The sequence below is a fragment of the Staurois parvus genome, unplaced genomic scaffold (assembly GCF_062004578.1).
Source record: "Staurois parvus isolate SC_StPar_1 unplaced genomic scaffold, SC_StPar_1.0 ptg000696l, whole genome shotgun sequence".
Lineage (NCBI taxonomy): Eukaryota > Metazoa > Chordata > Amphibia > Anura > Ranidae > Staurois > Staurois parvus.
Genome location: NW_028318492.1, coordinates 9445302 through 9472503, shown reverse-complemented (window position 1 = coordinate 9472503; position 27202 = coordinate 9445302). Strand labels below are relative to the sequence as shown.

Sequence of the window (27202 nt, the reverse complement as noted above, 5' to 3'; positions counted from 1 at the left end):
AACTACAATGGCAGTCATTGTTTGATTAGATAACCCCAAATCACTGAACCAGCAAATCAGTTTACTCTCTTTATTAGTTTCCTAATGGCCACTGCGTCAAACTATAATATCAGTTGAAGCCATCTAAAAGAGATATCTATCTATCTATCTATCTATCTATCTATCTATCTATCTATCTATCTCTATCTATCCACATATATACACACACACAAAAAAGGTGATGCCACAGAGAGAATGAAGCAATGTCCAATTCAGTGAAAAAAGAGGCACTCTTTGGATATTTCCATTAAATTATTAGGTAAAAAAAATCACACTCTTCTGAACTGATAAAAACTGATAAAAAACACAGCTCATATTTTGCTGAAAATATTAATGATGTGTATAAGTTGAATATTTACAATAAGAAACAATAAGACCAGAGCTTATAGTATTTTTGTAACCTACTAAGTGACATATCGGCATGGATGTCACTCCACTTCTTCAAACTCAATCTTTCAAAAACTGAGCTCTTAGTATTCCCCCCAGCCCGTGCCCCCGCCCCTGACTTCTCTATCAAGATCAATAACACAATCATCATTCCTTCCCCTCATGCCAGGCTACTAGGTGTAATCCTAGACTCCCATCTGTCCTTTAAGCCCCAAATCCAATCGCTGTCCAAATCTTGTAGACTTCACCTACGCAACATCTCCAAGATATACCCATTCTTAACTGCTGAAACTACTAAGCAACTTATTCACTCTCTGGTTATCTCTTGCCTTGACTATTGTAACTCCCTCCTCATTGGCCTACCTCATCGCAGGCTATTCCCTCTTCAGTCTATCATGAATGCTGTTGCCAGACTCATCCACCTTACTAGCTGTTCCGTATCTGCCTTCCCTCTCTACCAATCCCTCTACTGGCTTCCCATTGCCCAACAGATAAAATTCAAAACATTAACAATTACGTATAAAGCCCTTTATAACGCTGCCCCAAATTACATCATCAATCTTGTCTCCAAATATCATCCAAACCGTACTCTCCACTCCTCATACGACTTCCTGCTCTCTAGCTCCCTTGTCTCCTCCTCCCATGCTCATCTCCAGGACTTCTTCAGAGCTTTCCCCATCCTCTGGAACTCTCTACCCCAATTTATCAGACTATCGCCTACTCTGCTCACTTTTAGGCAATCTCTGAAAACCTATCTCTTCAGGGAAGCCTATCCTGCCCTCAGCTAACAATGGAATCTTCTATTCCTCCTACCAGTCCATCCCCCACAGTTATTACCTTTTGTACCACTAGTCCCTCCCTCTTAGATTGTAAGCTCCAAGGAGCAGGGCCCTCCTAACCCTCTTGCATTGAACTGTATTGTTGCTGTATTGTCTCCCGTTATATTGTAAAGTGCTGAGCAAACTGTTGGCGCTATATAAATCCTATATAGTAATAATATACAGTACTTAACCTTGAGTATTTTCCAGAACCCTCACTGTATACACCTACACTGCCACACACTAAATACAGCAGTTGGTTATAGTAGTGGCTTCAAATATCAGTGCTAGTAGTGTGTTCTATGCCTTCAGCAATTTACCGCCACCAAAGAAATATACAAAAAACAAGAAATAAACAATTAAAACCATAAATTAATGTGATATAAAAGTGTAAAAGTTCTTTCTCATAGAATAGTCCACAGAGCATTCAGTATAAACAAGAGAACAGTTAACCCTGATGATTTTTCATTTATAGTTGGCTTAGTCTACTGCATTTAAATATTTAGTTACATTTTAATAAAACATGTTGGCTGCTCTGATCATACCTCTTATAGTGATAGGACTGGCTTATCCAAAAGCCCCCTTCTTGACCCTTCCAAACCAGCTGACCTAAGTTCAAAGGCCAGGTAGTGGATTATGGTTACAAAGAATTCATTTTGGCCAATTTGCACATCAACATGCTGGTATTGCAAACCTTGAACATGCAGAGTTCACCTCCAAGTCATGGTAGTAGAGAGCTGGAATCTCATCCCTGGTGTATACCTGTCAATTCCTATAGATTAGCTATAGTTTTAACAGCCTTCCCTATTCATAAACACCAACTTTATACAAAGTGTAAATACTGTAATTTAGATGTAATAATATACAGTATCCTACTTTCAGGGTAGAGAATATTGTATACTTACAAAAATGTTTTGTAAAGGTGGAAATCCTTAAATGTCAAAGATCTAGAATTTGTTACATACGGTATGTTATACATTAAATCACCAGCAAAGGAGTAAAAAAAGATGTGGAGAAATGCAGCAGTTATCATTGTATCCAAACAAATAAAAGGATTGTTTATAACTCAGTTGTTACATTCAAGTATCAATTTCCCATGTGTGTAGCTGGTAAAGTCCAAGAGCTGACACAAAGGCAAGGCCAAATGGTTCAGAGCATTTCACAGATGAGCACCGATATACAGGCGGTGAATGACAATTTGAATTGCTGCTTCATAGCATTCAGGTCACACACTGATCTAAATAACAGAAAACACTGTCAAATATGTCTTGTATTGAAAAGACAGAGGGTGGTGGGTCATTGTTGTCAATGTTTACCCAAAACAGGGTAAATTACTCTTAGTTTAGGAGTGAGTTAAAAGATGATAATCAGTTCAAGCAAAGTTTTCCTCTAATAATACTTTGAAGAAGAAATATCAAGTTAGCATTTATGAGTGAAATGGGTTGACTTTGAACAGATTAAAAGTGTAACTGTGAGAGAAAAGTTCCAGTTAGTTAGTAGGTAATGGAGAGTGCACACATTCTTCAGTAAGAGGATACATACAATGTAATTTAAAGTAATCCAGTTGAACCATTCATTTTTTAATGAAAACTGACCACATACATTGATTTAGATGTATTTTCTGGGTCACTTCCAGCTAGACATACATTTGTGAAAGGCATTAACACCTGATACTTTCCTCACATTGTTTGAGTTGCTGTGAAATGGGGCTCAATAACATCTCACTGTCATGGTAACAAGAATTGTTGGGTAATTCATACAGGAGACTGGAAGCATACTGCTATATACTAAAATAAAGTGGTGATAACTACTGACTGGTGGTCTGTACTGCTTTATGTCTTTAAGATGTTAAAATAAGTAGGTCTACATGGGTTCGCATTAAGGGGTAGAGGAAATACATTGGGTGTGTAGTAGGACACTTGTTAGCTCTGCAGTTCTCATACTTTAGTGTACTAGTTTCTGTACTTGAGTGTCTTTTATTCACACATCTAAGTGCTAAAGTTAGCTGTACATTTCATATGAATTATGAGCAGTAATGAGCATGCAAAATGGATCTGAATGTGTATTACACCAGTAAATCTTCCAATGTTTTTAAAATGACCTGCAACATATAACACGGTCGTCCATTTTAATTGTGCTGTACCTATAGTAGGCAAAGTGGTTAAATTTCTAGCAATACATAACATCTTCTATTAATCTCTCCAATGCTCCCCTGCTGCTGAAGCCTGATAAGAAGGTAAAGAAAATGCTTTAAACCTCGTACACATGATGAGAATATCTGACAAATGATCATCCATTTTTTTGCATGCTAGTCCCATATCGAAAAGTAATAGGTTATTAAAATGAAGAAAATTCTTAATTCTTAGACAGAATACAACTACAGACGTGGTGTATTGTATTGTATTGTAATGTATTCTTTCATTTCCAAACATGCATGGTCTTGCTCACTCGATTTTTTATGGACGAATACTATACTTATTAAATGAAAATTGTTCGTTCTTTTATTGTATGAGAAACATTTTCATGCTTGTCTTTTTGGATAGTTTTGCATGCTCTTGAAAGCTGTGTACTAAGGATCAGATTATTGGTTGATCGCTCTGAAAGTGGCATTTTTCATCTGATTTTCTCATTGTGTACTAGGCTTTACTCTCACCCTGTGCCTTCCATAATATAGTGCTGAGTGCATGGACGGATATTTCCCAGGCTGTAAAGTAGGAGGATGGGTGGTAAGTATGCCCTGTTGGGACATAGAATGTTTTGGAACTTACTGTGTCCTGGTCCCAATACGATTGAAAACCACTGTTCTAAACTTCTCAAAACTGACTGAGAGCTTCATATTAATAGCATAGTAGACTTGATATTAAAAACAGCTAAAGAGATATGAAAATACTTGCTTGAAAGCTCTTTTAATGACTGTTAAGAATATATAAATAGTTTGATGTCCATAATCTGGGCACAAGTGCACTTTAACTGAGGTCTCTAAAACACTTTATGATACAATATCCTCTGTACACTTCAGGAACCAGCAAGTCTAACATTACATTTGCAGAGTTAAGTCTCCAGATCATAACTTAGACTAATGAGCTGTTTGGCTGACATATCTTGCCTTTAACAGCACTGAAGATGTATCCTGCCTTATTGATGCAGAATTTTATTAGTACTAAGATCTCCCTTGGCTCTCCCCTTGCTGAATGATCTATGACATTATATTTTCTTAGACAGGGTACTTTATGCCATGTAATGCATGTCTTGGTTATGTTTCTGTCTCAGTCTTTTTTTAGATAACAGTCTTGTTCAGGGGCGGACTGACCATTTGGAAACTCGGGCACTGCCCGAGGGCCCGGGGTCATTAGGGGGTCCCATGAGTACCCTTTTCATAGGCTTTTTTGAGTTTGGGCAAGGACACAGGGGCCCCAAGATCCCCCATTGCCCGGGGGCACCATGAGTTGTCAGTCCACCCCTGGTCTTGTTGCCTCCTTGATGTGGGTTTCTATCATTTTCAAAGTGCTCTGTCAGGCTGCATGCCCTGCCCACTGCCCTTAAATGTCAAAAGCTGGGCAACTTCCTTCCTTAAATATGGCCTTACTTTACAATGATATTTGTCCCCTACATATCTGTACGAATCCACATCTTGCACTAGCTGTGTCCTCCTCCACCCTTGAACCATGGTGACAGATTTTAGCTTTTGTTATTTGTTATGTTACTGCTTTCAATATCGGAACACTGTTCATCAGTAATTTTATGCAGCAAGATTAAGACATTACTTCTGTTGGATAAATATTTTTAATTAATTAAAAGAATGCCTGATGAGGAATGTAAAACATTTTGAAACATACCTTGAAACCCTGTCCTATTATTGTATTTAAGGATCCCAGTCCTAACAATGTAGTATAGTTGCTAGCACTTCATAGCAGTGTGAGCAAAAGGAAACACATTACAACAAGTTATTAAATGTATACATATCATTTTTATACTGATTAGTTGTGAGTACATACTGGTGTAGCTTTGCAGGAGAGAATTGCTGGTGGAAAACAGGGTCATATTTACAGTAAAACTATGTCTTCCCATTAAAAGTGCTGTAGCACTTATTTTTTTAGTAGATCTGCACCTACAGTTGTATAGTTTCCATTACTGCCCTTGAAGTCCACAACTTGTAGCTTCCTGTGATGGGATGAAAATGCTTCTGCACTGCTCCAGAATTTAAAGTAGTGTTCTCACACTCATTTTGTCTGTGCTTGCTTGTATGACAGTGGGATGTTGCAGGCAGGGCAGGAGCCAGGATAAGACTGCTTAGGTAGCCACCTTAGGAAGCTAGGATAGGGGGAACAGAAAAATTTTAATCCCCAGTCACTTGCTGAGGATTCAGATTTTTAACCCCAGCAATCACCATTGATTGTCTATCACAGTGATCAGAGTTAAAATTACATGTCTACACATGTTTCATCAGCAAGCAGCCGATACATTTTCTCTCCTCTGAATGGAGAGAAATAACATGGTTTAAAAATAATAATTGAAAAAAAAAAGCAAGATCAAGGCTTGATCTAGGTCAGGGTTAGTGTTAGGGTCAAAGTAGGGGTCAAAGGTCAAGGTAAAGGTCAAAAGGTTGTGGACAGGGACAGTATATTTTGTAAGATTTTAAAAAATTATTAAATTAGTTTTAGTGTCAGTTAGTGTCAGCAAAATACATCTTCACCTTTGTAGACAAAAATCTTTGCACTGGCTCTGGTTGCAAGGGGAGTAGCTATCAGAACAACCACTGCTGATTCACAAGCCTGGAGCTTGTTAAACAGCAGCTGACCACACCTCCCCCTGCTCACTTGCTGTTTGGATTGAAAGCTACACCTTTGCTGCTAAAACCATCCCATTGTGTACTGCAATATTTAAGAGGTGGATCATGTGAGGCACAAATGAAGGTAAACATGTAACGCAAAAATGATAGACAATTTAATTAACTAAGAGGAGGTATAAAAGGTATTTAAATGAGGACTGTGTGTCAAATAGTGACTGTATCACACCCAGAAGTTTGTTCAGAGACTGGTGATACATGGCTCATTTCCTGAAAGGTCTAAGAGATATGCATGAAGGCTCTATTGTGGAAAAATTTCTGTTTAACGTGTTCATAAATGATACAGAGGTTGGAACAAATAGTGCACTCTTAGGGTTCGTTGATAATACCAAGTTAAGCAGAGCAATAACTTTCCATCAAGACTTTGCATCCTTACAAGAAGACCTTAGTAAAATAGAAGGGAAGGCCAAGTGAGGCTTAATACTGAAAAAAACAAAGTAATGCACTTAAGACCTAAATATAACTATGAAAGAAATTTGCTAAGGAGAGAACTTCTGCAGAAATCGAGGATGATCCTTGTAGACAACAGACTCAGAAATAGCATGCAATGCCAAGCTTCAGCATAAATTATTATTCTACCACTTTTCTTGCATCTTGAGAATGCGTTTCAGTGATGGTTGTCAATTCCCAAGAAGCATGTCCTTCAACTAGAGAGTCCAGAGAAGGGCAACAAAACTGATATGGGGGCTGGAGGACCTCAGGTATGAGGAACTATTTCAACACATATTTTCCCTGGATATGAGGTACTTAAGAGGGGATATGTTCACAATATTTCAATAGTGACTGTAGTATTGGGAGAAAACTGTTTAATCCAAGGTCTTAGAAGACACATAGTCACACAAGGAAGTTAGATGAAAAGTAGTTCAATCTTAAAGGTAAGGGGTTCTTTACTGTTATAGCATTAAGAAGTGGAACTCCCTTCCACAGTTAGTGGTAGCAGTGTAGAGTATTGATAACCAAACTATTAGATGTGTTTTGAGTGAACACAATATACATGGATATGGAAATTGGTAGGGCACACACATACACACACACACACACTCTGGACCTGTGTCTTTATTCAACCTCACCGACTATGTAAATATGTAACTATGGATTTAAGACCTATTTAGACTGTCACACATGAGCTGTTTGACGTACTTTAAGAAAATAACTCAAATATGGAAAATAACTAGAATAAGCTAATTATACCTGAAAAAATATCATCAAGGTTCATTGCCCTATATACTGTATACTGAATGAACTGTGAACTATTCTTCAAGAAGAAACACTGCAACGCAATAGAATCTGTTTTAAAACAGTTTTTATGTCACATTGAACTTTATTTTATTTTTTTATTTTTTTTGTTGTTCTATACTTCACTTTGCTTTTTAGTATAAGGGAGACTGTATAACGAATATTATTGCAGACTCTATGCAACACTAACAACAGAGTCCAAACAAGCCAACAACCAAACTAAATACAATCTTTAAGCTTTTTTGCAAAATGTCAGATAAAAATGACATTGACTCCTGAAAATAGGTGCATTGTGTCAACCAGCATGGCTTCAGAGATTAGGGAGCACCCCCAACAGATGGGCCATTGAAGCCTATGGCTGATGTCAGAACTCCAGGCTTCACTAGCCATTGTTGGAGCTCTCCCTCTTTTCCTTTGAAGTCGTTGCTGGCTGACACAGGTCATAGATCACTGATCGCACCAGAGAAATGTAAAAATAGGTAGGTTTATACTGTAAATCGTTATTACACAGGTTCGTTAGCATAGATGTTAGGATGGGGGAGGACAGGATGGACAGTTTTAAGGTTAGCTAGGTGTAAGCTGGAATTCCTGTTCAATCTTTAGCTTTTTTCCCACTAACCAAAAATCTATCATCTAAAATATTTTTAACCACCAATGTAAGGGAATATCGCTACCACTGACCACCAAATGATTTCAAGAGTTCCTCTGAGATAAAAAAAAAGCTGAGATAAGTTGCTGCAATATAACATTTTAAACAAAAAAATACTGTAATTTTGTTATTTAAATTATTGTTATTGAACAGAGGAACCATCAAAATAATGGTTTGGTTTTAAAGGATAAGTTCACCTTTTGACAAAAAATAATAAATGCACATTTTTTTGCAGGTAAAAAAAATTAGCATTTATTATTTTTTGTTGCAGGAGCCTGTATAGCATTGCACCAGCAAATAAAAATGATAACATCAACCGCCGGTTGTGTATAGTAAGCCATGCGGTGTAGCAATCAATACAGTCCAGTAGAGGGCACTCTCTGACGCGTTTCGTGTTTAATACACGTGATCAAAGGGCATGGCTTACGATACACAGCCGGCGGCCATCTTGGATTTCCTAATGTAAGTGTGTTTTCCTTGTATGCTTATCACTTACTGCATTAAAGTTACTACACTATCAGAAGCTTTGTCTGGGGCCCTGTTTATTCCAGGAGCCCCATTCTTTGAAGGTCTACCTGATTCCTGCCTACTCGAAGTTTGATGTCTGGGTTTAATACCCCCTCTGGTGGCTGAAGTCGGCATCCCAGGATACCCCTGATGTATTACAGACCCATGACACCTGGTAGCTGAGGCTTAGATGACTACTACCTATTCCAGTGATTCACATCCTGAGTACCAGGAGTAGGTCTTATATACTCCATGCGCAAGCATTTCATCTATCTGGTTAGAATATATCTATACTCCTCTTTACCGCCACAGGAGTCACAGAACCTCCACTATATTCTGCACTTATTATTATTTGGGAACTTTATATCTGTCATTTACTGTATTTATTTGTATTGATATATCTGTGATTGTCACAGATATACTAGCGCTGCATTTTATTATACATTTAGCATTGCACCAGCGATCAGCAGATCACTGATGCCATGCAGGTCTCCTGCAGACCTATCAATGTATCTATGTGTCCGTACATCCCATACGGGCAAGTAGATACACTGACAGGAATAACCAATAAACTATCACAGCACAGTGGTAGTTCAGCTGCTAAGGATGTCGGGACTTGTAGTTAACTCATTCAAAGAACTCAGAGAATGAATGATGTGGCTGTGTCGGTGGAGTCCCTCATGTATGGCCATGCTGTTTTTAAAAAATGGTAGCTTATATGGGGAACCTCTCCTTGTACTGCTGTTATGGAGGGGGCGATATCGCAGCAGCTGCAGCATTGGGAACATGTTTCATGTTCCACCCTAAAAATGGGTGGAAGTTCATGTAACATGTTCCCAAAGGTGAACCTATCCCTTAAGCTGACAGTAGATCTGAATAACATGGTCACTGTGTAAACTACCTCTTTTTTCCTGAAACTTTGTATTGTTATAATAACCAAGATTTTTGAGTCCCTAATAAATTCTGGAAAAGTAATTAAAATATCTGTAAGTTATAATCATACATAATATTATTTTTCCATAAACTAAATAGAATTCACTTGTATAAACACATATGATATAAAAGTCCACATTAGCAATGCTCTCAAAGTCCAAAACATTTTCATCCAAGTATCTGTGTGTTCAATAAATCTTCATATTTGGTCAACAAATCCTTAAAAAGTAAGGTGATAGAGAAAGCCTGATAGTGGGAAGGGGTTGGAGTTCAGAAGTTCTTTCTATGGATTCCTGAAGCTTCTTCCTGTGCACTTCTAGACTCAGCTGACTCAGCTGAGGCTCCTGCAGCAGCAGAGCCCTAGGAATCCATAGAAAGAACTGCTGTAAACACATGATACAAACCAACCTCTTCCCTCCATCCCTCCACTGTCAGGCTTTCCCTACAGCCTAATTTTCTAAAGACTTTTTAGCCAAATGGATATTTTGTATGACTAAGTGGGGCTGAGCATCAGAGGAAAAAAGTGCCTAGAAGTGGAGGAGAAGTAGCTGATCACCTTTTTTTTCTAGGAACATTGGTCATCCAGACCATGAATATGGGAGGCATTGTGTTCTGGTGAGTCTTTGGCCTGTAGGGAGTGGTGTCTTACATGTTCACTAGGTGGTAATATGGAGATTTATTGAACACATGGGTGCTTGGATGAAATTTTTTTGGACTTTGAGAGCTAATGTGAACTTTCATAACATATGCATTTACACGGATAAATTCTATATAGTTTTGGGGAAAATATGTTTGTATGATTACCAGTTATTGTGGAGAAGTGCTGACTACAACGCTTCCTTAAACATTAAATGTATGTGGTTTTATAATTCAAATTTGACTTTTGTTTATTAGTCTCATTTTTTATAAGGTGGTAGCAGTGACACGTTCACATTTTAATTTAGATTTTTACACATATTAATTTAGTTTATATTTTTTCTCCTGTGGCGTTTATTTATTGCATTTATCTGTAAGTTAGTTTACATGAATAAAGGACAACAATTAGCTATCAGCACTACTAAAAACTCTGCCTGTGAAATAGCCAACCATTCTTATGGTTAGAGTAAAGCAGATAACATACCTTAAGGTCAGTATTTTGCTTCTTCAGTGCTTCAACAGTATATGAGATTTCTTTCCAAGATTCAATCCTTCCTTTTGCTTTTTCCAACATCTGCTCTGCCTCATGACGTGCTTCAATCCACTGGACAGAATCCTTGAGCATTTCCTGTAACTGTTGTCTTCGATTTTGGAGATGACATTGTACTTCCTCCCACTGATTTTGTATTTTTTCAACTGTAAAATATAATTTTGTTTACATTTCTTATTATTGTATATATTCTAATAAATTAAAAGAGGTACTCTAAACCCTAAATGCATTTTCTGAATAATTTTGATGCATCTTGAAACATAAATAGACTAAATAATAAAAAAAAAAATGTATTCACTGTATAGGCTCACGTCTATAATGTTCTTTTATATTAGTGTTTGGGTTATGTATAATAATATTGCAAATAGTTATTTTTCAATATCAAGGCATATCACCACTAAATATTTTTGGTTTTGTTTGTTCCAGGGATGTGATACAGCATTCTTAAAGGGCCCAAGTTGATAAATCTTGCTATTTTTCTTAAACATTGCTTTGTCAGTGAAAATTACAACTCGTTTTTGCAGAGAAATAAAATATTTAAGACTTTTTTTGTGCATCATCGTTATATTTTCACAATTTTATGGTAATACCATCTGACATAAAGATATACGGGACGTCATCTTATTTATATTCAAATGAAATTTTCATACTGAATAAATGTTTCAATTAGTGGTGTTAAACTATAAATATTCGACATATGAATTATTCATACATTTTGCCATCGAAAGTTCTTCATTAATTTCTGTCTTAATTTATTATTTTAGAGGAATTATAATTAAACCTATACATTACACACTGATTCACACAGATTTTCCAAGGTACTCTACTTTAAGAAACAATTCTTTCTACCCTATGTACAGTACATACATAGACATTACACAAGTAGCTCTAAAATACAGTTTACTTAATCCTAGGGAGCTAAAAAAGTTCCACCTTCTTGTAGCCACCTCTGCCAAAATGTAATTTTTAAAAGAGTAGAGGAGGGTCAAAACTACTTGTGTTTAATGACACACAAGAGAGATTTCCAGGGACAAGGTATGGTCCAACGTGGGGGGAAACCTTCCCTGGCCTTGTATAGATTTAGGGAGGGGAGGATTTTAAGGGTTCCCCATTAAAATCCATACTAGGCCTGACAGGTTTGGTATGGATTTTGGGGGACCGCATCTTATTTTTTTAAATTTAAAATTCAAACAAGATCCAAAGGGACTGATTTTTTAGGGGGGGCTGTGTTTTTTAACACCATAAATTCACTTCCCCCTGCAAGCTTCCTTTATTTGAAAAATAATGCAATGGGAACTCCTGCAAAATACATACCAGACCTTCATTCTGCTTGATGTTTTTTTTTTTTGGGGGGGGGGTGCACACTGCATTAATTGCAAAATAAAGGAAGCTTTCAGGGAAATGTGAATTAACTGCATTTTAAATGTCTTTTTTTTCCTTTCTAAATGTCACTTTTGCTGTACTACTTTGTTTACAAGGTAAAGATGCACCACTCCACAGGCAGGTTTAGGAGACACCCCAAAGAAGTTTTTTTAAAGGAATAATGCATTTGTAATGTTGCATTTTCCACAATATTAAATTCACGGCTCCTTAGAAAACTGTATTTTTTTGCTTTGGTGCATGCCCCTTGTCAAGCCACCCGATGATTTTTGGTTATTGCTATCCCTCACTGTTAAACTTAAAAATAGAGAATTGATTTAAAATATTCAGCCCCGTGACTTTAATGGGGTTTGGATGCAACATCAGAGCTTTTGATGTGTTTGGTTGAATGTGTTGTGAATTGAACCCAGGTGTGTTTACCTTACCAAAGCAGCCCCATTTATTTTAATTAAACTCTTCTTTAAGATAGATTAACCACTTCCCGCCTGCCCGCCTGCAATGTACTGTGGATGGGTGGCAGCTACAGGCAAAGCGACATACCCATACGCCGCTCTGGCTGTATCAACATGCCTCATGCATTTCCACTGTGTCCACTGGACACAGCGGAATGCAGATCCCAGTGAATGAGACCCGGTGGTCATGAGAATGCTATGTGATCATGTGATCAAAGCTAACCCTGTACCCTGGAGCCAATCACAGATCACTGTAATTTTAACTATCATGAACTTACCCCATTCATGACAATTCAGAGCAAACATTCAAAGCAAATAATCTTTATTGCTCCTGCAATGCAAAGTGTAAAAAAAAAAAATCCCTGATCATCCCCCCAAAATAGTACAATGTTACTATGGTAACATTATACTACTCTGATGAAAGTATTTTTTAAATAATAAAAAAAGTTTAAAAAAATAAAATACTTTATTGAGAATTTAAGAAAAAAAATATTTTTAGGCCTTTTTTTAACTAGTGCGGGTGAGTGGCGGCTCTGGGCAAAGAGATTTACCCTTATGTCACTTTATATTTCTGGGAGTGAGTGCGCATGCACCCCCCCGCTTCTCCCATCAGTCCAGGCAGAGACGAAAAAAACACCATAATGTGAGTAAAAGCACTGCATTACTACCTCTAGCAAAATCAGATAGCATCAGGGTCTGTAAGCTCCTCTCCCAGCCAGGGTCAGTTAGCATTAGATTGCTCGCACACTATCACACTCACGCTATAGGCCATTACTAGTATAGTGTATGTACGGATCAATATATTGATCACAAACAGAACTATACTAGTGCCTTCTTAGTATAGTGCTAGGGATCTGCTAGCACTAGTGTTTAGCCACTCATCTGTTTTTCAAGGAAGATTTGTATCAATTGATTGTGGGCCAAAGCAATTTATACGCACAACAATACATGGCCGCCCACCCAAATTCAGCTCTTGCCAGACAATTCTCAAGTAAACCTATCACAGTTTCTGAATTTAAAAATTTTTGGGGGCCTAACCCTCAACATGGGCATCACTAAAAAAGATTCATCATATGCTCATGTTCTCTGCAATTACATATATTTCCAACAAGGACCAGCAAGCTGTTCACCTTCTGTCTGATGAAAAGGTTGTCCCCTGTACAGGAGTGGAGGGAAATCTCTCCCACATAGTACCTGGAAGCAGAAAAACCTGTCAAATGTTCTAATCCTTGTCTGCTCTATCCAAACCTAAATTAATTCCTTCTTCTCCTGTTAACCCATTATATTGTGTTATTAGGCTTTAATTGTGCTATTCCTCAGCCACCTTTACTGTGCCATCCCCTTAATGTATGCTTGCCACCATACCAGTTCTAGCAATTTAGGTAAAGCTAGCTGATTGTATTTGTATTACGAAAAGGCAAACACCTAACCTTTCCTTAATGTAGTCTCCTAGCTGTGCCAAGATACCATGCAAACAGGATAATTAAGGGTTCTAAACAGGAATTAGGCAGAGTGTAAATGAAAGAAAATTGTAGCTTTCTTACATGATTTAGGGATCAAGTTGTGTGGGTAGAATACATTAATCATAATTGCTAGCTACAATTCTTGGCGCACTCCAGTGCTGGGACCTGCAGATAGTTTCAATACAGTAGTTCATGTTTCATTGGTCATCCACAGCTCCACAGTAAATCTGCAGAAAGTGGGATTATAGGAAGAAGACCTTACAGTAAATCATAAGGTCTGTTCATATTGCCCAGGCCCACTCCCCCTTTACAAATCACCTACTGTTAGGTGTAAAATAATGTACCTGTAAAAAATTAGATATACCTACTTTACTCCAGCCTTCCACATTGCTAAAAGTCATCATCCTTACAAGAAGGTTCTTTAGGAATGCAGGTGAAAAAAAAACCCATGAGAAAACACTCCAGTCTTTTCACAAGATTTTGGCTTCTCTGTATATACACATGAAAAATCTCACATGAAGGAGTAATACATCTTCTTAATTTAGGCACAAAAGACAGGGTTGAAGTAAGAAAAATTTAACTTTTTTCTTTCCAGGTACATTTTACAAATCATAATAACATGTGAGTTGTTAAGGGGGAGAGGGCCAACACCCACACCAGATTACTGCAAGGTCCACTTTAAATGAATGAACTTTAAGGGATATTGCCTGGTATGAACTTATTTTTTATTTTCATTATAATATGTTTGTGCAACATTACAGGAGGGTTCAAAGTCAAATGAAAATCTTTTGGTTAAGAGATTGTTAGACTTTTTTTAAGTACCATCATACAATGCTCTGTGTAAAACAATTTAATTGCTTGCTATTCATTTTGCTAACTAGCTTCTAGAAAGCTTATCTGAATAAATGTTGATCTTGATAAACAGCAAGAGGACATCTCTACACAACTTATATTTCAGTGAACAATAGCTCATGTTATTACTTGAATCCCTCCTGCTGAAGAGAAACACATTGCTTTGAAAATTGGTGTCAAGTTGTTCTGCATAAAAGAATGCCCTTAAGGAAAAATTTGAAATCCATTACTCTGTTATTGCAGACACATATTATTCTAATTGAATGCACTCAGTACAGCAGTCATGCAAACTGAGCACCCTCCCACTATTCCTGAAAGATGTTATTCTGCAAGGATGCAAGCAATGTCTTGGGATGCTTGATGCTCTACTGAGCTTGTATATTGACCTGTCTAGTTAAACTACCAAACTAGATATTAGAGATAAAATGTACAAATGTTGTATTTTCCATGTATCACACTTAAGTTACTGGACATAACTCAAAAGTTATCTAAAATAAAACATTGGTTACTTATTCTTACTTTGATGGTACTTTAAGTAAAAATGTATATACAGTATTGCAATCGCTAATACAAAACTAAAGCTAGAACATTTCTTCACTATAAAATATTTTTATATGTATATACACATGGTTCAAGAGCTCTAAATGTGCAAAATTAGGTATATTTTACATAATAATATTTATATTTCAATGTTTTTTAAAAAAAAAAACAACATATAGAGCAACAAGATCAGCGAATGTGACAGTCAAAAATTTTCAAACAATAGTCATTTGCGAAAATAAATGGCATTAAATAAAGAGATGAAAAAATCGGACTGAGCAATTAGGTACGGGACCAGCCAATCCCTCTGGTGCAGTGTACAGACCAAGAGAATAAACCGCAACAGTAAACAGGAATCTGGTATATAGTGCACAATGAGAAACAAATAACCATAAGCATAATCAACCTGTAGTCAGATGCCAGTACATAATACAGCAAAATTAAATTGTCAGAATAAAAAAATGTAAATGAAAAAGAAGGACGAAAGAAGAAAGAAAAAGAGCAGATTAACCTCCCTAGCGGTCTGATTATGTCCAGATTTCTGTGCTCAAAGCGGTACATTTTTTTATTTTATTTTATTTTATTTTTTTTTTATTGTAGGCCTGTAATTTTTAGGAATAACTCACTGAAATCTGTCCGAACAAGAGTCTAGTAAACATCCCGGGTATGTTAAAATTTGAAACACGAAATCACAAATTATAATTTAATAAATAATCATAAAAAATAATAATATAATAAAAAATTTAATTCAATAATATAATCAAACCAAAAACACTGAAATTTGAAATATAGCGCCAAGTTCGCCCATCACTGAGCAAAGTCGCAGAATCGTTTTCAGTGTCTGATGATGAATTTCCCCATGAATCATTATCACTTAATTCTGCAAGTAGTTCCAATTTACTATCACCGTTCTCTAGCCGGTCTAAAACTGATTTTGACCTAAAGGGACGCTTTTTGGATGCCATGGACGTTTCTCAGTAAAACAGAGAAGAACAGTAAAAATGCAGGCAAGGTACAGGACAAAGCACTAGGGACAAAATGTATGTGAAATGGTTTGATACAGTAATGTTTTACTATGTGATTTTAGTGATTTTAGTGAATGTCACTTTTTGTCACTTTCAAATTTCCCGCCTGTTCTGGCCACTGTAAGTCCCGACGTTACAGGGGACAGAACCCAGAAGACAGATGTCGGCATCCGCCGGAGGACATTGCAGAGGACACTGCAGGAGGGACATCGCGGGAGCGCAGGACAAGGTAAAAGAAGAACAGATCCCGGAGCAGCGCCGCATGGTAAGCCCGAGTGTAGCTCGGGGTTACCGCTTGTGGTACTGAAACTTTACCCCGAGCTGCATTCGGGAATACCGCCAGGGAGGCTACAAAAGAGTAAAGTAAAGGAGGGTTAGCCACAAACCCATTAACCACTTCAATACGGGGCACTTTTACCCCCTTCCGGCCTAGGCCAATTTTGAATGACAATTGTAAGGTCATGCAACACTGTACCCAAACTAAAATTTTATCATTTTGTTCACACAACTAGAGCTTTCTCTTGGTGGCATTTAGTCACCTGTGAGGTTTTTATTTTTTGCTAAATTAAAAATTTTTTTTTAAAAAAAGTGTTTTTTGTTTCTGTTACAAAAGTTTGCAAATAAATAATTGCTTTTCTTAAATTTAGGCCAAGATGTATTCTGCTACATTTCTTTGGTGAAAATAATCCAAATCAGTATTTATTATTTAGTCTGTAGGAAAGTTATAGAGTTTACAAACTATCGGATATATCTGAAAATTGATCAATCCTGAAGTACTGACAGCCAATCTAATTTCTTGAGGCCAAAACATATTTCATAAGAGGCATAGTGAATTTTTGTAATTTTTTTGCCATAATTTTTTAGAAAATTAAGAAATTAAAAAAAATATTTTCACATTTTTTTTTATACATACTGTCATTAGTGCAGTACAGTATCATCAAATAACTGGTGTGGTGGTGATCAGGGACACTGACTGGTGACAGTACAAAAAAAATTGATAATTATTTTCTATTTTTTTATTTTATTATTATTTTTTATGACTTTTTTAAAGATTTTTTTATCATATTACACTATGACCAAGGTAGTATAATGTTACCATAGCAACACTGTACTACTTTGGGGAAGTGATCAGCATTTGTTATTCTTTTACACAATTTGATTACTCATAGCAAAGAATTTTTAACTGAATGAAATCGATTCATTCAGGTATTTGTTGTGATTACCTGTGATTGGCCATGGCTAATCACATACCACAGATGGGCTGTGATTGGCCCAGCCTGTGCATGTGATCACAGTGACCATTCACAGCTAGACACACTTGCATACAATGGATGACATGAAAGAAAGCCATCCATTGTTTACAACTCTCATTGGTCACAGCAGGTCACATGATACTGGCAACAGGTCCGTACACAGATCTGTCATCGGCTGTGTCCGAGGTACACAGCTGGTAACAGATCTTGCCAAAACGCGGCCCTGCGAACACGCACAAAGCACAATCCAGGAAGGACGTCATATGACGCCCACCCGGATCGACGAGAGACCCGACCGGCTGTCATTTTCCTATTGGCTGGGCGGGAAGTGGTTAAGGAACAGAGAGGTATCGAATCCACGCATCCCAAGTACTGTCAAATTTTGTGGCAGTATTATTAAGAATACAAATGAGCTTGTAATTAGTCATTATCCAATTAAGTTTATTTTTGACATAATCAAGTGCTATCACCGATCGCTTCCAACTTTTAGCTATCATAATTCTTGCATCCAGGAGAATGTAAAGAATCAGTTTGTCCAATTTCTTGTGGATACTCGAGGGTAACTTCTGAAAAAGGGCCACCTCCGGGGACCTATGAATATTCAATCCTGTCACTGAGTAAATAAAATTGAATATATGAATCCAAAATCGAATTACCACAGGATATTGCCACCAAATATGGCACATAGTTCACTCCCACCCTCAGCGCCAAAAACAGGAGGGTTATGTGGTAGGGTACATTTTTGCAAGGCGTGTAGAGACCAAGTACCAGTGCAGGAGCGTTTTATAATTAGATTCAATAAGTGTAGTATTAATAGAAATCTTGGACAAAGTGTAAGCCGTATCCTGCCAATCAGTTAGTTCTAAGGAGATAAGTAAGTCCCTTTCCCATTTCATATAAAGAAGCTTGGTTTTTGGATCCATAAGGGAAGTATATATAGTAGATATACGACCTTTCAGCATACCTGAAATTTGACAAGAGAGTTCGAAAGAGGTAAGTGTTAAGGTTTCTGTTAATAGTTTTAGTTTGGATTGGATAAAGGACACAATTTGATTATATCAAAAGATTTCACTAGGGGGTAGTTGGTGCTTATCTCGAAAATATTGTGAGGAATATGGGCGATCCCCACCTAAATTACATAATAATATTTCGTGAACATTTATGTTTTTCTCATAGCTAAGCAAAAGCTTTGATTTTCTAATAGTGGTGGGCTAATCAATGCACTCAAACAGGGATGTTTGACTTAGATTGGGTAGATTTGCAGGAAGCAAAGCTTTGCTAACTTTTGATGGTATATACAATTTACACTTTCACCTGTGCAGTATTTTAACTCTCAGTAGGATAGCTTATGGTATCTTGTATTTCCTCTAAGCCCCTCTCTTGCCTCCAGCTCTTTGCAGCAGTTATTTAGGAGGCATTATAATCATTAGGCCCAACCTTCTATGTAAAAGTATACCAAAACAGAGCAATTTAAAATTTTTAAAGTGAAACTGTGTCCAGATTATGAATATTAAACTATTTACATACACTTAACAAACAGAAATAAAGCACCTCTGACTCCTCTAGCAGCTTGTACTGTGATAAAATTTGTTCTCAAAAGTACACAAGTATTACAACAAAGACTCCAACGTCAGGTTCCTAAAGCTAGATACACATGGTCAAAATATTGGTTGGTTCAGCAGGAATCGGCTGACATTTGGACTGTGTGAATAACTGACAGAAGCCAGTCTAAGTACAAAGGGACATGCCAGAAAATATGCTGGAAAACCAGTATCCAGTGGCTGTGAGCGCTGATCAGTGTGTTCTGGCGGGGGGGGGGAGTTCCCCTGTCAGAACACAAATATACTGCACTAATATCACTTAGCACAGCAATCTTTCAGGTTTTTTTTGTTCAGCCCAATGAGTTGAAAGAAAAAAAAATGTAATGTGTGTACCAGGCTTAAGAGCTTAGCAAAAATCTACAGTGTGTTTATACTGGGTGTTAGAGTGCTAGCAAATGAAAAAGATTCTGTTGAAACTGAAAATAATAGTACATTTAAAAAGTTTTCAGAGCCTCTGTTGGGAACCTTGAAGACAAATTTATCCACAATGCCTATTGCTATAGAGGTAAATGTGGGCTTCTTTTAAAGTGCTTTTAACACTTGTTTTTTTAATTGGCATATATAGTGTGGACACAGGTTGATATTAAAGTGTTCCTTTACTGAATGCTGGTAAGACAGTGAATGAATTGAATGCTGGTAAGGCTTACTAGTCCACAATTTTACTTACTAACCTGTAAGAGTTATGGGGAGAGGGGCTCTTCTATCACTCCTTACTATAATAAGCAGCAACATTTTCCAATTGCATTGCTTAGAGGAAATGACTGTGACAAGCAGGGGTGGACTGACAACTCATGGGGCTCCCGGGCAATAGGGGATTATAGGGCCCCTGTGTCCTTGCCCAAACTCAAAAAAGCCTATGAAAAAGGTACCAGGGGCATCTCATAGGGCCCCCTACTGACCCCGGGCCCTCAGGCAGAGCCCGAGTTTCCAAATGCTCAGTCCGCCCCTGGTGACAAGCTATGCAGACTTTCCACTTTTCAGTAATCTGCATTTGCACACATTTGACAAAGGCCATGTTAAGGATAATGGTTAAAGTCTCATATTGGCCACATTGAGCCACATTTTAATTTAGAGATAGAAAAAGAAGTCTAAAGAAAAAATATTCTGCATACTTGAAAATTCCTCCAAAAAACTGGCAAATGTATAATGTGAAACTATTTGGGTGAAGCACAGTATTTAGTGCTCATAAGGTAAGTTATGCACAAGACAGATTAGCTATTGGACCCATACCTGTTTAATGAAGACTAAATAATCATAAGAGGTTTTCACAATTAACAAAGGATAATTACTATAAATACCTAAAGAAAATTGGGAAAAAATCCTAAAGTACCCCTTGCAGGAAAAATAATAATGGTACCAGTGTAGCTCACCACCATAGCTGGAAACCCTCTAGATTCTAGAGAGATTTCAACTAAATAAAAATGTTACTGGGTCTCCAGGTTGACATAAGTTCCCCCTGGCACAGGCTAGGTTACTAAGGTAGTAATTTTGGCTTTCCTGTTACAGTCATCCAAGAGCCATAGTGGCGAGGCTACACTGTAAAAGAAGACAGAGCCATGAGGAGATGTGTAGTGTTTTCTTTCCTCTTCCAGCAAATTTGTCTAGCCACTGAAGACATGTACGGTGATAGGAAGGTGAAAACCACAACCTACTAGAGGCCTGAAGTAAAGGTAATATAATGGGGAAAGATGGGAGGTGAGCTATGTTGATAGTCACTGTTATTGTTATTACCAGAATATTATGATGATTGCCATTTGTAAGTCACATGTTGTACAATAGCCCATTTGTGCATATGTTTTGCACATTATCAGAATGGACAATTTCTGCCTACATGTTTCATGTCATCAGGAGTGACAGAGGAGCAAATTATTTTTACATTCCACTGCAGGACTGTTACTATAAAACCACCCCTCTAAAGACTGCAAGATATTATACTCATGCAAAAGTGCTATTGACAATTTGCCACACCATTATTATTCCCACAGTTTCTCACAGGAATTATAAATTTCCCAGGTATTGACCTCGATCACAAATCCTCAAGAATTAACAATCAACTTTTGTAGAATGGGAGGTTTATTAATTCTGCTCTTTATCCCTTTTTGGAGCCATATGAGAAATGTACTGTACATTAAATTATTGCTTGTCTTAATTTGTTCTCATTTCTATTACTCACACCCTCCTCCCCTCAACAGTTTTTTTTGTGTTTTTTTTTGTTATCTTGCTCTGTATACATGCCCTTTCCTTCTCTGTATTTTATCTCCTTATTTATTACTTTCACTGCTTTGTTTTGCTCCTTTCCTTTTTCCTAATTACAAATACTTGTTATTTTGCAGGACTTGATTCCTTTTACTATTCAGCACTCAACACTGCACTAAGTGTCACAAACAGGATTCCTTTGTTTCCTTCATGGTGACACCAGTGGGTAGCCTAGCAACCTGTCACTCCCCCACTAGTTGGATTATATACACATATATATTCCTGGCATATTTTAACTGTTTATTTTTATCAATCTACAAAATGCAAAGTGAACAAACAGAATAAAAATCTAGATCAAACATATATAAAAATACCCAACAGGTGCTAATGACCATCAATTTCATATGTAGTTTGAAACACAATCATTGACTGAAACAGCTGTGAAGAGCCAAACTCTGCTACTGAGGTGAGGTTGTGGAAGACAGTTTCATACACTATGGCAAGACTGGACACAGCAACAAGACACATGGACAAGGTCTCTCCCAGGCAAAAATTTCAAGATGTGCTGGTCAAGCTCCTTTGAAGAAGCACAAAGAAACAAGCAATGTTGTGGACCATAAATGGAGTAGTCTGCCAAGGGAACATATTGCATCAGATGAAAGACACATCATGCTTAGTTCCCTTTGAGATTACAAAATATCCAGCAGTGCCATCAGCACAGAACTGGTGGAAACCAGAGGGACCAAGGTACACCCATCTTCTGTCTGGAGAAATCTGGTCAGAAAAACATAGGAACTGGGTTGCAGAAAATGGGAGCAGGTGCTCTTGACTGTTGAGTCAAAATTTGAAAACATTCTTAATTTCAGCATTTTATCACACCTGCCTAAAACCTTTGTACAGTAGTGTATATGCAAACATTATTGTATTGCCAAGGTTGGCTCCATTTCAACTATTATCTAGGAATGTTACGGCCATGAAAGAAAAAAATAGAAAAGTGACCCCATGGGATTGTTACCTCTATCACCCATTTGTTGTTAAACAAATTCTATTCCTAGTAGAGGCCTATGGTGATTGTAGTGTATATGTCTGTCTGGGGCTTCTTAACTGTTTCTTTCAGTTTTGGGTAAAGGTTTTGTTTTCAGGTAACATGCTGCTTGTTGTTGCTAGGAAGATTTTCCCTCAGCTGCTGGGCAAATATTCAGTCGGCTGAGTATTAGATTGGTGATAAATCTTTGGCGGGAAAACAGATGGCCAATGAATTTAACCTTTCACTTGCATATCCTCTACTGTCTCAGGGCAGTGTCACCAAATACCTCAGGACTGTCTTCTTGATTAACCTCTTGATTATCTTTGGCCTTCCTTTTGGACCCTTTGACCTGCTTTCTCTAAACAACCTCTCCTTTGCTCTGTTTTTCCCTTATCTCTATAAGTCTTTATGAGTTAATATCACCCAATTTTGGGTGGAGAGTGGTTTCCTAACTGTAAATTGTCTGGTGTAAATTATTGCTGCTTGAGTCTTGATGACTAAGCATATTGGTCTGTTAATGGTTACCAGCAGTTCTGTTTTGTAATAAAGGTTACATTTTATTTCATAATTACAATCTACTGTATTTAAACCCAATAATGGGTCCATGGTCTAAAGTTTTCCAACAACCTTTATCACATGTTTACTTTATTATTATTTATGTTGTTATGATAGTGTTATGATGCTGGTATAACGATGTGTTAATGGGGTGTGCAATCTTATGCTCAAGACCTATGCCCCTTAGCTGATTCGTGTAAATTTCTAATTAATCTTGTTTGGTAGACTATTAGCTTCTATTGTCTTGCACTGTTTGATTGCTGGTATTTAACTGCTGAAGAACCAATCAAATTAAATGCTTCTTCTCTGTAGGATGTCATTAGCTCTTACTCTGCCTGAACTATTCTTTTAGAATCACCTACAAAGTTAGTTAATATTTATTACACTATGTGCAAGGTTCACAATCTCGGTACATTTGATCAATAAAATGCTTAACCTATTACAAATAATGGTTGTTTGGTACTGTGCATGTTCTTCCAGAAGAATTAATTAGAATGGATCTATAATTCTACGGTATATTCTAGACCCCACACCTTAGTAGTATGTTAAAGTCCAGACACTGTTTTTATTCCCTGCTTAACACTTTTACTCTCCTACCGTTTTGCAGCATTTCTCTCAATTTCTTGTACCTCCACTCAACTAAAATGAGGGCAGAAGCTTTCACCCTCCATGGCTGTTAAGTACACAACTTCTTTTTGCCTCCTGCTTGAGGCTGCCACATGCCAACCTATCTCAAGTTACACTACCGGGGAGCCTGAATGCTTTCTTACTTGTGGTTTGTGATGTAAGGAGGACATACTTGTTCACATAAGATAGTGACCTATTCTAGGTGTGAGGGGAAATAGCTATAGCCAAGTAAAGCACCTGATATTAAAAAAATATATATGTTCCTCTGAAGAAGGATACATTGCTCCCAAGATTTATGTCAGGAACAGTTACACACATACAAGAGGAATAGTCTCTATGTATGTATCTATGGGTGGTAAAACATACTTTTCCATCTATGCAAGATATACAATTATGTGATTTGCTGCTGCTGATGTGCATACCCTTGTTATCAGTATTGTACACCATACCTCAGTAGAGATATTTGAATCATGGTTTATATGGTATAGAAATAAAATAATGTTTAAATACATTTTTTGATCTATTATAAGTCCTACTAAATAAGTCCCTTTTCTTTCCTATTTAATTTTATCCTCCTTCTAGGTACTGCTATTGGGATATATTCAGGGACCACTTGCATTTTGAGGATTATGGATAAGCCAAAAGTACCTGGATTTGGGTCAAGGATGAATCCAAACCCCACTGAAGTCAATTCGAGCAGAATGTTAAAAAACAGCAACGGTCATTTTCCAGACTATTAGGCAGAGGGTTTGCAAACAAATGGCATGGGGGCTGGGCTCTGCAAAGCAGCAATTTTGCATTAAAGTGGTAATAAAACCACTTTGTTAATTTTTACCTACAGGTAAGCTTATAATAAAGCTTACCTGTAGGTAAAATGAATATCTCCTAAATGTGAACCGTTTAGGAGGTAATTGGGTTTTTATTTTAGTTGGCGCATGCACTCTGTAGCCTGTGACTCCTTTGTACATGCGCGGCAGTGACGTCATCATGCTTCAACTAGTTAGATGGCCAGAGCCCGCTAATCCAGAAGGAAAACCGGGGGAAGATGGAAACCTTTACAGCGGTGACAGCATGCCACTGGAGGGCTTTTTTTTAAGGTAAGTTTCACATAATGTGCTAGTCTGTGATGCATACTAGCACATTATGCCATTGCCTTGCAGGGAGTGTTTTTTTTTTTAATTTTAATGCGGTTTACTACTGCTTTAAGGTCATTATATTTACAAAGAAAAAAGTGCCATTTAATTTGCTGACAAATGACAGCATCAACAGCTTTAATTATCTTTGTTAAGAAATGGTTGGGAATTTCCTCTATCTATATCAGACCCTTGTCCTAGATGAGGATCTGATATAGTTGTTAATGAGGGATCTCCATTAAAAAAATGGGTACTGGTGCCATGCTTGTTTACATAGCTGGGGATTTCCGACTAGTAAATGAATGAGGCCAAGTGAAGCAATTAGTTGCTAAGGACGTCCGAAGCAGCCTTTGACAGATAGGAAGCTGTCATTGATAGTAACATAGAAATACTGCTACTGTATATAATGTTTGGCTTCCTCCAAATGAACTAAAAGTCTGAGTGTGGACAAACATTCAAATAGCCAAAGTTCAGTTCAAACTTGTGTTCAGACTGAGCCTTGTGCTCATCCCTACTGAGGCAATCAGGCAGCTTCCTAATGGGATCTCCTTCACATAGTGTACCTTATATACGGCTACTTGCAAACCCCTAACCTATGGTTTCCCCATGTGTGCAAAGAGGATAGAAAACACAAATGCTTTCCAGCTCTAGTATTTTTGCTAGTGCACATATATATGTAAATATCCATGAATCGAGGTGTATTCAATATTTATAATATGTTCTTCACTCATCACATCAGTACACACAGCACATGCCTACTTATACAATAAAGAGTAATGTGTTATGTAAAAAAAATGTTTACTACTCCATAAAATCAGGGAGTTGTACCTCTCCACGGGCATTATATGATTAGCAGATATTCCTGCAGATTGGATAAGAGTTTCATGAGGGGAGAAAAGTTAGGGCGGTTTGGCCAATAATTTAGTATCAGAACATAAAAGTCACTCACTGGCGTTCTCTGTTATCCAAGGAAATAAGATTTGAGTGTACATCTTTTTGTGAGTATTGGGAAAAGACATATCAGTGGTTAACATTTTATAGCATCTACTTGTCATTTGGTGTCTTTGCTTTGATAGATGTTCCTAATTTGTCTTTAAAAATAAAGGCACCTAAACCAAAATTTGTAAGAATATAGCTGAAAGTGTAACAGCTACAACATAAAATCAGTAGCAAATCACAGTTTTTCTTTTTTTCTAAACTACACTTACAAGGCACACATAATTCACTAGTTTACTAGCGCTAGCCATATATAAAGCTATATTTTTAGTGAACATTTCCAAAATTTTTAATTTAAAGTCCACTAAAATGGTTAGCCATATAACCAGTATAGCTTAACAATTTGCTACGTGACCTTCTGATTCATTATAATTAATTCAAATTTTTCATTTTGTTTTATGAAGCATTTTAATAGTACATATTGAGATATTTTTACCAAATGTGTTGGTTTTATAGCCAAAAACCTCAAAGGCATTGTCAAATACATTTTGTGAAACAATCCAATACATTACTTTAAAATTTACTATATTCTGTATGATAAGGAACAATACCCATGCAACAAATATAATTTCTCAGGTTTTGAGAGGCAATATAACAGAGTTACTATGTTATCATTTGACTGCTAAAACAACTGTCAGTTTAATGATGTAGCTGCAAAAATGACACAGTTATAGCACACCATTTAATAGCCTCAGCACTCCGATGACCATAAAACTGACATTTGTTCTGTTTTGCTGTCATTTTACCTATTGCAAGATATGGCAGAGACGGTTTTTAACTGCATGCAGCAGCACTTTACATTTTGCAAACATGAAGTAAATAGCAGAAATGGTTTAGGAGATGCTGATAGAAACACTGTTATACTTATTTAAAGCATTCTGAAATAAAAATGGGAACCAAATCTAATGTCCTGACAGAATTGTTTAAGACGCTATAAAAAACAACAAAGACAGTAAGTTGTCAAAATAAATTTTGGAATATACAGTATTTTAGTGGGAAAAGCAGCAAAAGGAGCATCTAAGGCAGTCTATACATGATTTGATTTTCATTCTATCCACCATGGGTGGAAGGAAAGCAAATTGTTTGATTCCTACATCAGCATAGTCAGTGTTAAAGGGGAAATGCCTACCACAGTATTATTGTGTTCTGCTGGAGGGGAAGGAGGTGGGTCATGGGAGCCTTTCTGGTTGACAGAAAACAATGATTACTACTAGCAGCTATAGGCGCTGGCATGTAAAAAAAATCTGACAGGCTACTTGTACCCAAGTTGATCGATGGATCGACTTGGGAATAATAAGCCTGCCCATACATGGATCAACATTCAGGTGGTCCCTGCTGAAGCAGCCGAATTTCAGTCCATGTACGGCTGGATTAAATACATACAGCTATTACAATTAGCAAAATGATGCACTAAAGAAATAGAAATGTGGCAGCAATCACTAGTGACTCACACATTTTTTCGACACAAAGTTATCCAAAGCAGAATCTAAATAGTGTGCTG

The 27202-nt window shown here is 37.2% G+C and overlaps 1 protein-coding gene across 1 annotated transcript in view; it reads right to left on the bottom strand.

The window, feature by feature from the left end:
• Window positions 1-27202, bottom strand: part of DMD (dystrophin) — a 2676943-nt gene that overhangs the window by 1000199 nt on the left and 1649542 nt on the right. Inside the window, exon 52 of the mRNA XM_089653005.1 lies at window positions 10536-10747. Within this exon, the coding sequence (XP_089509131.1) occupies window positions 10536-10747 (212 nt within the window). The remainder of the gene's footprint in view (window positions 1-10535; window positions 10748-27202) is intronic.